The sequence below is a fragment of the Bufo gargarizans genome, chromosome 4 (genome assembly GCF_014858855.1).
Source record: "Bufo gargarizans isolate SCDJY-AF-19 chromosome 4, ASM1485885v1, whole genome shotgun sequence".
Lineage (NCBI taxonomy): Eukaryota > Metazoa > Chordata > Amphibia > Anura > Bufonidae > Bufo > Bufo gargarizans.
Window position 1 is genome coordinate 234253746 of NC_058083.1, and position 14050 is coordinate 234267795.

The 14050-nt window shown below is 40.8% G+C and overlaps 1 protein-coding gene across 1 annotated transcript in view; it reads left to right on the forward strand.

The window, feature by feature from the left end:
* Positions 1 to 14050, forward strand: part of HCRTR2 (hypocretin receptor 2) — a 197013-nt gene that overhangs the window by 57307 nt on the left and 125656 nt on the right. The window contains exon 3 of the mRNA XM_044292457.1: positions 7281 to 7524. Within this exon, the coding sequence (XP_044148392.1) occupies positions 7281 to 7524 (244 nt within the window). The remainder of the gene's footprint in view (positions 1 to 7280; positions 7525 to 14050) is intronic.

Here is a 14050-nt window from a genome sequence, read left to right on the forward strand (position 1 = left end):
GTATACTGGCTGGATATTCAGGGTCATGTGCATCCATGGAGACTTAAAAGACTATCCCACCGCCCTGAAGTCTCTAACCACAGGGGCTGGCAGATGGACTCACTAAGTGGCAATTGCCCCAAATTTACACTACGAACTATAATAGGGACAGACTTCCTGGGCTTCCCGGCACTGTGGCCTGCTATAAGAGTGACTGATACCCATGAGGCAGGGGTGACCCTAGCAGAGTGGCCTGGCTCAGGGGGGAGACTAGAACCCTGGGAACCTCAGACCGAAGGGGAAGCAGTAGGGGTAAATGCCACTTTGGTGGAAGAGGGGGAGACAACCCCGCTAAGTGTGATGGTGGTAGACGTGGAGGACTTGCCGCCGGGTCCTGAATTGGCAGACCTCAATGTCTCTGAGGATAATTTTGGTACTGCCCAACGTCAGGACCCAACCCTATCCCGCGCCTGATAAAATGTGTTAATAGTAGATGGTGAACCACAACAACCCGGGGCAGAGTCAGTGTTTCCCCGTTTTGTGGTTCATCAGGATATGTTGTATCGGGTAAACCAACTACAGGGTGAGCCTATTGAACAGTTGGAGGCCCCAAGGCTTAGCATAACCTTGTGTTAGATCTAGCCCACCAACACGTTCTCGGGGGTCACCTGGGGCTGCAGAAAACTCTGGATCGTATTCTATAGCGGTTTTACTGGTCCAGCATATTCAAAGAAGTGGAAGAGTTTTGTAAGTCTTGCCCGACCTGCCAGATAACTAGCCCCCAGTCACATTTCCGTAGTGCCCTAGTACCTCTCCCGGTTATCAAAGTACCGTTTGACCGAATAGTTATGGACCTCATAGGCCCAGTACCAAAGTTTGCCAGAGGGCATCAACACATCTTAGTCATTCTAGACTGTGTCAATTGGTGCCCGGAGGCAGTGCCACTTCCACAAACCTCGGCCAAACTCATAGCCAAGGAGTTAATGGAGATGTTTTCCTGAGTAGGACTACCTAAAGAGGTTCTGACTGACCAAGGGACCCCTTTTATGTCCAAGGTGATGAGGGAACTCTGTAAGTTGCTGCACATAAAACAACTATGGATGTCCATTTACCATACTCAAATGGACGGTCTGGTAGAACGGTTTAACCAAACATTAAAAAATATGTTGAAAAAGGTAGTGTCTAAAGATGGGAATGACTGGGACCTCCTTCTGCCCTATCTCATGTTCGCAGTGCGAGAGGTACCCCAGGCCTCTAGTGGGTTCTCACCCTTCAACTGCTATATGGCAGACACCTTTGCGGTCTCTTGGACGTGGCCAAAGAGGCGTGAGAACAACAATCCACTACACATAAAAGTGTCATTGAGGACGTTAACCAGAGGCAAGATTGGATAGAGACAGTGTTGCCTCTTGTTAGGGAGCATATAGAGGCAGCTCAGCGAGCCCAGAGTCGGGTCTATAATTGGCAGGCTCGGGTGATCGGGTTTTGGTTCTGGTTCCGACCATGGACAGTAAGTTCCTGGCTAGGTGGCAGGGGCCCTACGAGGTACTCAAGAAAATTGGAGATATGAACTACAAGGCACACCAGCCAGGGTGATGAAAGCTAGAGCAGGAATGATAGGGAAACCTGTACAGAAGAGGAAAAAAGGTACTGGCCCTCTGTCTGATGCAAGAGAGGTAGCTGCCACAGTAAAAATCGCTGACAGCCTCTCCTCTAAACAGACTCAGGATGCCAGGGAGTTCGTTAGTTGGAACACGGATGTCCTTGACGCACTTCCATAATCCAGCATGACATTCTGTTTGCAACAGCATTTTGTATTTTTTTCTTTACATTTTGTATTTTCTATTATTAATTTTACTTATATTTTAATTTTATTTTTGGCACATATGTCCTTCAGGAGGTGACATATATTCTGTCTTCTCCTCAGGGTCCCCTCTGTATCTGACAGCCAGGACCCACCCTGCTTCTGCTAGATTGCAGGAGCTTTAATCCCAGCTCTGATCAGCGATGGGATTAAAGCACTGTCTGACCGTTTATATACGTGCTATATGGACGTGGTATTTGCAGATAGGACGAATATATCCAGTGGGCAGTCAGGAAGGGGTTAACAGCTGCTTAGACAGAAGTGCACCCTTCTAATGGCTGTTAAAACTGGTAAACATTTGGGTTAAAAATAAATAAATCAATTACCTTATCCACTTGCTTGTGCAGAGGCAGTCCACCTCTACTGATTGAAAAAGACCTGCTGAAGGACCTGCAGTAAGCGTAATGACATAACCGAGCACTTCTAGCCTGATCACGTGATGATGACGGTCTTTCTCCAGGCCTCTTTTTATTCAAGAGAGGACTGAACTCCAGCCGCCATTTCAGGAAAAATTATTCTGCATTTTTTAGAATTGAATTTAAAAAATAAATATATATATATATATATATATATACAGTACAGACCAAAAGTTTGGACACACCTTCTCATTCAAAGAGTTTTCTTTATTTTCATGACTATAAATTGTAGATTCACACTGAAGGCATCAAAACTATGAATTAACATATGTGGAATTATATACATACATACATACATTCACAAAAAAGTGTGAAACAACTGAAAATATGTCATATTCTAGGTTCATCAAAGTAGCCACCTTTTGCTTTGATTACTGCTTTGCACACTCTTGGCATTCTCTTGATGAGCTTCAAGAAGTAGTCACCTGAAATGGTTTTCACTTCACAGGTGTGCCCTGTCAGGTTTAATAAGTGGGATTTCTTGCCTTATAAATGGGGTTGGGACCATCAGTTGTGTTGTGGAGAAGTCAGGTGGATACACATCTGATAGTCCTACTGAATAGACTGTTAGAATTTGTATTAAGGCAAGAAAAAAGCAGCTAAGTAAAGAAAAACGAGTGGCCATCATTACTTTAAGAAATGAAGGTCAGTCAGTCTGAAAAATTTGAAAAAACTTTGAAAGTGTCCCCAAGTGCAGTCACAAAAACCATCAAGCGCTACAAAGAAACTGGTTCACATGCGGACTGCCCCAGGAAAGGAAGACCAAGAGTCACCTCTGCTGTGGAGGATAAGTTCATCCGAGTCACCAGTTAATAGCAGCTCAGATTAGAGAGCAGGTCAATGCCACAGAGTTCTAGCAGCAGACACATCTCTAGAACAACTGTTAAGAGGAGACTGTGTGAATCAGGCCTTCATGGTAGAATTATCTGCTAGGAAACCACTGCTAAGGACAGGCAACAAGCAGAAGAGACTTGTTTGGGCTAAAGAGCACAAGGAATGGACATTAGACCAGTGGAAATCTGTGCTTTGGTCTGATGAGTCCAAATTTGAGATCTTTGTTTCCAACCACCGTGTCTTTGTGCGACGCAGAAAAGGTGAACGGATGGACTCTACATGCCTGGTTCCCACCGTGAAGCATGGAGGAGGAGGTGTGATGGTGTGGGGGTGCTTTGCTGGTGACACTGTTGGGGATTTATTCAAAATTGAAGGCATACTGAACCAGCATGGCTACCACAGCATCTCGCAGCGGCATGCTATTCCATCCGGTTTGCGTTTAGTTGGACCATCATTTATTTTTCAACAGGGCAATGACCCCAAACACACCTCCAGGCTGTGTAAGGGCTATTTGACCATGAAGGAGAGTGATGGGGTGCTGCGCCAGTTGACCTGGCCTCCACAGTCACCGGACCTGAACCCAATCGAGATGGTTTGGGGTGAGCTGGACCTCGGAGTGAAGCCAAAAGGGCCAACAAGTGTTAAGCATCTCTGGGAACTCCTTCAAGACTGTTGGAAGACCATTTCAGGTGACTACCTCTTGAAGCTCATCAAGAGAATGCCAAGAGTGGGCAAAGCAGTAATCAAAACAAAAGGTGGCTACTTTGAAGAACCTAGAATATGACATATTTTCAGTTGTTTCACACTTTTTTGTTATGTATATAATTATACATGTGTTAATTCATAGTTTTGATGCCTTCAGTGTGAATCTACAATTTTCATAGTCATGAAAATAAAGAAAACTCTTTGAATGAGAAGGTGTGTCCAAACTTTTGGTCTGTACTGTATATCTCTATATATATAAAAGATAGCAGCACCAATAAACAGGTAATACGTCGGGTGCTATGTCCAAGGGTATAGCTCCTTACCCAATAAAATAATCCAATTACCCATTGTATGCCCACTGATGAGGAGGGTGTACCCCCCTGACAAGGAGCAGTGATGGCCAGTTCGCATTGTTCGCCTGCGAACATATGCGGGCTGCCATCTTTTTTCAGAAGTCCGGCGAGCCACAGGTAAGCCCTTACCTGTGCCTGTGCGCGAGCCGGTCTGAAAACAAGTGTGGTCACCGGGAGCAGGCAGTTCCGAGAACAGCCCAATGAAGGCCCCTGGTGGCTGTTCTCGGAACTGCCTGCTTCCGCTGACCGCACTTGTTTTCAGACCGGCTCACGCACAGGCACAGGTAAGGGCTTACCTGTGCCTCGCCGGACTTCTGAAAAAAGATGGCAGCCCGCATATGTTTGCGGGCGAACAATGTGAACTGGCCATCACTGACAAGGAGCAAGGAGTATTCCCTCCCTACTTTTGTCCTCCTGCATGCCGTTATCATAATGTAAAATAACTCTGGGCAATCTTGCCAATATCCAATATGGCGCTGCCCATTATGACATCACACGGGCATGCGCGCTGGGATTTACTTCTTGTGACTTGCTGTGCTGTGGCTGGAGAAGGGGGACGGCATCGAGTCACATACTCCTGACGCAACCTGGCGCCTGCGCAATGTAAGTTATTACACACCGAGTTTGGCGGCCAATCGCATGTGGATTCCCGGTATGTCTGATGGGTATGTTAATGTTTTATTCCTATGTCCCACCCCCTGACATTTTATCATCATTATTATGATGCACAGCACTTGTCTCTAATTGGTCTCACTTATCGATTTTACTTTTTTATGTACATATATTCACTGTCAATTCATTTTATATGCAATTATGTCTTTGTGACTATAATCATGTATCACACTATGTTGTTTCTCACTTGTATTTATTATGTATTATGGTCATTTTTGAATATTATCATGAAAATTGATTGCTTCACCTTTTAATCATGTAATTATCTTTTTCATTAATTGTTTGTGCTATTTATACTTTGCACTTTACTTGCTTGAGAAAGGATCTGTGTTTGAGCCGAAACGTTGCCTCACTGTACCACATGGGTGAATAAACCACAGTTTTTTCTACTAGATGTGCTGTGCCGTTTTTTGGGAGATATATATATATATATATATATATATATATATATATATTTATATCATGGTCAACCCTATTACACTACCACAAATACCTATGCCTGAGATCCAGGAGCTCCCGCAATGTAAGGAAGCAATAATTTTTTTTGTATGCTGTAAAAAATGTGTAAGGGTAATAGTGTTGGGGTAGAAGTTGTGGCAGAAGGGGTAATAGTAACTGCAGTAAAGTACTTGATTGACAAGGCAGGATTAATATGTTGCTCTGTAGTAGTAGTAGTGTTGGTAGCAGGGACAGTAGTAACTGCAGTGACAGCAGTACAAAATGGGACACAATGGATGGGCAGACAATATTTCAAGTGTACTTGTCTGTGATTAATAGAATCTTGTAATAAAATATTTTAATAAAACACTTTTTGGGGGGGGGGGAATGCTTTTTTGGACAGGTTCTACTACAGTGATGCAGAATAGAACTTTTGGGACACTAAAAATTGTATTTGGACAAAGTTCACTAGAATATAACAGTGAGTAATCTAAAACAACACATCAGTTCAGTTACACTAATCTGTGAACAACTGAGTTTTTTAAAGAGACTTTGAAAAATGTTAGAAATTAAAATAGTCAGTTGGACAAAGTCTTGTGAGCTGTGATACAAAAAAATATGACGGCCAGCACACTATCAACACCAAGATTAATACTGGAGAAGATTGCTTTATGTAATTGTGATTTCTCATATGTAAATTGGTCTGAAAGCTGTCTAATACACCTTAAGAGAAAACTGAGCATCATAGCTTTAAATATTGATGTCAAGTGCAAGCATAGCCTCACTGAATGGCTGCTGCCCTAAGTAACTACCATAGTATCTTCCCTACTGCAAAGGTTGACTGCAAAGCATTATGAACAGGGCCATTGGCCAGGGCACTGCCTGGGGATATTTGATCTTTATCTTTCTTGTTCTGCTCTGCTGTCTTCTGATCTGTAAAATAGCAGATTCAGATTTGAATGATGTGTCCAAATCGAATCTCAAAAGTTTTCAATTCGCTGGAACCTTGAAGTTTTGGGATAATTGAATTGAATTCAGTTATGTTAGAATTCATTAATTAATTTCTAAGTGTGGAATGTATTACCATATTTTTTGCCCTATAAGAGGCAGCTAGGTTTTAGAGGGTTAAAATAAGAAAAAAAAATGTTTTACCAGACCTCAGCTCAGAGCCCCTATCACACCCCTAATGTTAATAAGATTAGGAGAAGCATTATTGATAAACTCGAACCCTGATCCAGAGCCTAGGGCCAGCAACATCCTCGCCCCCCAGCACTGTCCTATATCATAGCATTAAAGATGAGCATCCTGTACCAGACCAGAATATTTGTGTAGTTCCTAAGCCACTGACTCTATGTAAGACTACAGCTCTTAGCATAGCTTACTTGGAGTTACAATCTCAAAAGAGCAATGGGCTTTGAGTGACTATTGCAATATGCAATTGGTTATCACTTTACAGGCTGTGAATTGTGAAAACTGCTGAGACTTGTAGCTCTCCAGGCACCTCTACTCTGCTATACACAGTCTAGCCCAGGAGCTGTCTCCCTCTTGCCGCTGATAATGACCAGCCAGCTCGCCTGTGTCTCCAGCAGCCACTTGGTGGAGAGGTCACACACTCTCGGGTCTCATCACAAGATGCCTATACTGACATAGCCGGCGCTGCTTGTCACTGCACATGCGTACTGTTCTCACTACGCCTCACACCGCCATACTTGATCAGAGCAAGAAACATTCCACACAATGATGTTGTGCAGTAGCTTCTCCACGAAGGTTGCTTCTGCAGGAGAAGACCAGGAAGTGGTGATTACAGAGCCCAGGGAGCACTGCAATCACGGTTTCCTAGTCCTCCTGTACTATCGAGCACTTCCATAAGAGCTCATTAATATTCACTCCATAAGACGCACTGACATTTTCCCTCCACTTTGGGGGGGGGGGGGGGAGGGGAAGTGTATCTTAAACTCACCATGAAAGTTTTAATGATAATGGTCTAATTTTTGTAACCTTTCTAATCTTTTCTTGTAGACAGTGTCAGTTTCTGTGTCTGTGCTCACGCTGAGTTGCATCGCCTTGGATAGATGGTATGCAATTTGCCATCCATTAATGTTTAAAAGCACTGCCAAGAGAGCAAGAAACAGCATCATAATTATTTGGATAGTGTCCTGTGTTATAATGGTCCCTCAGGCTATTGTCATGGAGTGTAAAAGTGCGTTTCCGGATTTAGCCAACAAAACAGTATTATTCACTGTTTGTGATGAGCGCTGGGAAGGTGAGTACTCTGACATTATTCAAATTCTTTCTAATTGTTGAAGAATGTGGAATTTCAATAGGTTCAACTAAACTTCAGAGTTCAGCACCAATGCCATATATGAGTAAAGAGAAAAACTAATCCTTAATGTTATGTGAGTTTGCATAGCAAATAAATGCTTCACAGTGTAGTCTTTAACCCCTTCAGCCAGCACACATGCAACAGGTCATACAGTTTCATAAGTACAAATCTGCTGACAGATGGCCGTTAATTAACTCACTAATAGCATGTCAAGGCCTGTAAGTGCATGTGTTTCTGCACTGACACCTATACTCAATACTAAATAAATCTGGGTGGTTTAAATAATTTGTTTCCATTTTTTATAATCTATCGTACATATCATTAACATGTCTATCAATCTTGTAATTTTCATAATTCCTTGGTTTTTCCTTCTTGCTGTCGGAATTTCAAAGTAGAGGATTGTATTTGCCACTTTTATGTCTAATGTGTAGTGTTGATCACGAATATTCGAATTGTGAATTTGTATCGCGAATATCGGCACTTCTAGAATTTGCTGATATGTAGAATATAGTGATATATATTCGTCATTTCGAATATTCGAGATTTTTTTTTAAATCAGTACGCATAATCCCTCCCTGCTTCTAGCTTGTGGACCAATGAGAAGGCTGCAATATCTTTGACTTTAGGAGTAGTGTCGGTTGTGAATTTTCATAATGCAAATTTTCGTAATGCAAATTTTCGTAATGCAAAATGTTCAATTGCCGATTTCCGCAATCAAGAAAATAATGACTGGAGATAACGAATTTGCGAATATATGGTGAATATTCTCCCAAATATTTGCAAAATATTACAAATTTGAATATTGCCCCTCCCGCTCATCACTAGTAATGTGCCCATAGGCTATTATTACCCAAATGAAGACCAAAGGAGTGTCCTATTGGCATATCCTTGGCTAATAGTCATTGGTATACCTAATTTTAAAACCGAACATGTAGTTACTGGGTATGTTTTTAATTGTTAGTCAATAATAAATAAGGCAAATTTTGGGAGTACTTGTAAAATTAGTCTGTAAAATATAATGCCTAAACTAAATCTAGCTTTAGAAAAGGGAAGCAAGACAACTAGATTAGTTTCTTACTCCATGATTGCTAACATGTTAGTGCCTGCAATGCAGATTCCTAAAGCAGACTCTTGTGAATTTGATAGATAGTCATGTTTCACAAAATTCTTAGAGGGATAATTTATTAAGATCAGCATTTTAGACGCTAATCTTAATAACCCTATATCTGGTGGTGGATCCTCTTAAGTTAATAAGAGGCGCTGGCCGCTACATAATGTCGGCACACCAAGTGCCAGTCTAAATGTAAGGAGGAGGCTGCAGACCTTATGCATAGCTGTAGTGGTGGTGGTAGTAGCAGCATTCATAGCCATGGTGTTGGTGTTGGTGTTGGGGGAAGCAACAGTGGCAATTGGGAAAAATGCATTGTACGGGAGGGGGCCAAAGCACCACCATGATATCTCACTGTCTGATAGCAACATGGAGGGTGAGGACTCCAATGACAATTGTGTGCTAGACAGGACCTGGGAACCGGATCAGGTGTGCTGAGTAGGGGGGTGGTAGTAGCGGCAGCAATAAAGAACAGAGGCTACATACACAAAGAACAGCCAAGGCCATGTCTGCTTCTGGATCTGGTGATGCAGCTGAGTCAGTGGTTGGGTTAGACCCAAAATGTGCCAGAGCTAAGCCAAGCTGGGCTACCTCTAGCTCTGTGCGAGTATCTCCTGTCTGCCGGAAGAAAGAAGCATTGCCATGTGCAAGTTCTGCAAGAACAAAATAAGACGTGGGCAAGCAAACACAAACATAGACACCACAGCGCTATTGAACCACAAGAACTGGCATAACCCCATCCCATGGGCAAGGAAAGATGGCAGCCAGCTTCCGCAACAGGAGTTTCCTCCTTCTCCTGGTCCTCCTTGTGGCAGCCAGATCGCTACCACAAACAGTACAATGCCTTTCTTTCACATCATCATCATTCCTTTCTGCCCTTCTCACTCAGACTCCTCCTCCTCTGCTCCATCAAAAGCAATCAATAAAAAAGTGTATGGCCAGGAATAAACTGTGCACGCCCAGCAATAAGCTGATGTACAAGCTTAATTCCCACCTGGCTGTGATTCTCATTGTGCGGCATGGTTCACGCCACAGCAGACACATGGAGCAGCTATTATGGTCAAGGACAGTACATATTTTTTTACAGTCCCCTCGGTCAATGCTTTTTGCAGCAGCAGCGAGGCAGCACCCCAAAATTGCGTTCAAGAGCTTGGGAGGGAGAAAGGAGAGGAAAAAAGCAAAAATTAAAAAAAAAATTAACAAAAAGAGATAGGTTTTTCTAAAATTTTCTCTAGTCCTACGAGACTAGAGGGTGTTATATACCAATCTCCAGGGCAATAGGGTTCAAACTGAATCGATTCGGGTGCGAACCAAACTTTTTGAAAAAAGTGGCGAACCTGACCCGAACTGAATCTCAACTGGTTCGCTCATCTCTTATTGAACCCCCCCCCATAAATCATCCCATTTTAAAAACTGCACCCCTCAAATGATTCAAAATGGCATTTATAAAGTATGTAAACCATTTAAATGTTTCATTGAAATGTATGTAAAATGGAGGCACAATATAAAAATGTATTTATTCATTTTTTTTTATTTCCTCTGATTCAGCCGTTTTTAGAAATATTGAATATATGACCCTGGAGTGCTACTTGACTGAAATGAAGGTTTACTATGTAGATTTTGGGGCCTCCAATTTTTTATATATCTTTCATGCACCATTTCAGGTTTGGAGAGTCCTTGAGGTACTAAAACATAAGAAACATCCCAAAAAGATGCTGTGTTAAAAAGTACATCTGTCAAGGAATTAATATAGCAGTGCATTGAGTTTTTCAATCCCACAGATGTCTCATAGAATTTATTTCAACTGGATCATTAAAATAAAAAATTACATATTTTCAATAATATGTAGTTTAACACAAAATGTTTTATTTCCCAAAGGTTAACAAAAGAAAAAGCATCCCACTAACTTGTGTAATTTCTCTAGAGTATGCAATACCCTACTGTATATTGGTCATAAACAGCTGTTTAGGCAAACAGCTGAGCTCAGAAGGAAAGGAAATTTAGCTTCTGAAATGCAGACACTCAAGAAACTGCACAATTTTGGAAACTATACCCCAAAGAATTCAGTTAGGGATGTAGTGATTGTTTTGACACCACAGGTAGCATAGTTTAGTAACAGTTTATAAGGCAAAAAAAGACATCTGTTTATCCAGTTCAGCCTATTATCCAGCAAGTTGATCCAGAGGAAGTTAAAAAAAAAGACAATAGGTAGAAGACAATATATCTCACATTAGGGGCAAAAAAATAATTCCAATCAGACAATCAGAATAACTCCCTGGATCAACAACCCATCTCTAGTAACTGTAACCTGCAATATTATTATCTTCCAGAAATAAACCTAAGCTCAATCTCATCAACTCTTTTAGTAGATTTTCCATCACCAACTATTCAGGCAGAGAGTTCCTTTTGTATGTTTGTGTAGAAACCTTATTTCCTCTAGATGCAGAGGATGTCCTGGGGATAAATAGATGATGGGAGAGATCTCTGTACTGATCCCTGATATATTTGTAAATAGTTATAAGATCTCCCCTTAGTCGTCATAGAATTGGCTGTTTCATAGAACGTATTAAAGGGATTCTGTCACCTCATTTTAGGTTATAGAGCTGCGGACATGTACGGCTAGATCGCCGCTAACATGTCCCAAATATACCGGTCCAATAGGGCTGTGTGCTTTTATTTTGTTTAAATATTTTTTTTTTAGATATGTAAATGAGTCTTGTAAGGTAACCAAGGGGCTGTACGAACCTTCCTGGTACCCAGCCATGCCCCCCTGTGAAGGAGCCCAGCACCGCCTATGTCCTCCGAATCTCCTCCTTTCGACACAGATTACTGTAATTTTGCGATGCGCGAACTCGCGCATGCCCAGTTTCTTCCCTGAGCCTGAGGCCAGCACAGGGAAGGAACACTATACCTGCACTACCATGCGTGAGCTCGTGCATCGAGAGATTACAGCAATCTAACTATGTTGAGAGGAGGAGATTCGGAGGACATAGGAGGTGCTGGGCTCCTTCACAGGGGGGCGTGACTGGGCTCCAAGAAAGTTAGTACAGCCCCTTGGACACCTTACAAGGCTCATTTACATATCTCTAAAATCATTTTTTAAACTAAATAAAAGGACACAGCCCTATAGGACAGGTATATTGCGGACATGCTAGCGGCGATCTAGCTGTGCATGTCCGCATCTCTATAACCTAAAACGAGTTGATAGAATCCATTTAACATTGGACCATGAAAATAAGAAAACATTATTTAAATAAAAAAATAATATTTTCTTGTAGTATGTTCTTTTAGCCCCAAATTTTTTATTTTTACAAAGGGGTAAAATGAGAAAAGCACCTCACACTTTGTTACTCAATTTCTCCAGAATACGGCTATACCCCATATGTGCTCTTAAACAGCTATTTGGGAGTACAGCAGGGCTCAGAAAGAAAGGATTGTGATTTGGATTTCTGTTGAATATATTACTATCATTGTGGGGTACATAAGGCTTGTTGATTATTTTTTGTTTCATTTTTTGGGCGGTGAGGTAGGCAACAATTATAATTCTGTCCGTTTTTTTGTTTTTTTTACTTTTATTTTTTATGAGGAACACCATGTGGTGCAAATGACATGATAATTTCATTCTGCGAGTTGACATTTTTATTTTCCTGTCAAAGCAGTTGTATGATAGCTTGTTTTTTTGGGATGGGTTGTCATTTTTATTGGTACTATTTTGGGGTACAAAATCTAATCACTTTTTATTCTGTTATTGTATTTGAGAGGCAAGGTGGCCAAATAATTGCAATTCTGTCAGGGTTTTATTTACATTTTAATTGAGTTTATTGGGATAAATAACATAGTAACTTAATTCTGCTAATTGACATGCTTTAAATGATGCCAAATTTATATAGTATTGTTCTATTTTATTATTGTCCAACTATAAACAAACTTTTAAGAAAATATAACATAGTAACTTAATTCTGCTAATTGACATGCTTCTGCTGTTGCCATATTCTATAGCTTTTTACTTTTTTTGTTGGCTAAATATGAGTGCTTGTTTTTTGCTAAGTGAGTTGTAGTTTTGTAGTTTCCGTTGGTACCATTTTGGGGGTATAAATGTCATTGTAATTTTTATTACAGTTTTTGGAGGACAAGTGTCCATATAACAGCCATCCTGTCATTTTTATGTGGTTCACCTTGCAAAGTGAATAATATAACTTTGTTCTGCTATAATTATTATGTTTATCCTTTGAGGAAGCTGTGTGGAGGCTTGTTGTTTGCAGGATAAGCAGCCATTTTGGGGTACATATGTCTTTTTAAAGATTTTGGAAGATTTTGGGAGGTGAGGTGACAAAAAAAGAGCTATTCCATCATTGCTTTTTTATGGCGTTTATCATGCAGTATAAGTAACGTGGTCCTTACCAATTATGGTGAGGACATGACAATACCAATTATATCTAGTTCATTTTATTATTTCATCCTTTATTAATAATATAGGACTGGATGATTTTTTATTTTTATTAAGTTTTTATGCTCTAAATATTTATTTTTTTACTTTTTTATGCCCAACTAGGGGACTTGAACATATAATGGTCTCATCGCTGATGTAATACACTGCAATAATCATCTATGATTGTTATTGACTGCAGCATCTTAGTAGTTAAATGGCAGGGATTAGATCTTACTATATGTTACTGCTGACACCAGATGCTGACAGAACAAGCTCAGTTCCTGAGTCTGAGCTATCAATGTACAGCATATTACAAGAATATAGTACTTGTCATGCCATACATTTATGGCATAGTTGGAGAAGGGGTTAAAACATAATTTTTTAGGGATATACAGTACTACTTAGCGTGTGTGAGATTCTACCTTGTCAGTTACTGCCATTTCCTTTATCTTTTACTTTTGGCTTTTGGAACTAATTATAATTTAAGCTTTTTCACAGGTAAATTTGAATCATTTTTCTACACTGTTGGTTTTCTATTGAATGATTACTTTCAGGAAAAATGATGTTTTAAAATATGCAAATTAGCATCTAGGAGCAAGAGGGGTGTTGTCATTACACCTAGAGGATCTGCTCTCTCTGCAAATGCGACACTGTCTTCTCTTTGAATGACAGGGCCAAACAGGTGGCCTCACATTTGCTCTGTCTGGTCCTGTCCACCAAAGTGAAGAGGGCGTGGCATTTGCACTGTAATGATAATGCCCCCATTGCTACTAGATGTTCATTTGCATATTTTAAAACATAATTTTTCTCAGCAATGCAGGCACATATGAACATAGGGCCAACACAGATGCCTTCAGTTGCCAAGCGCACATGTAATAGGTCAGCCAGTTTCATAGCTACAAATCTGCTGACAGCTTCCCTTTAATCAT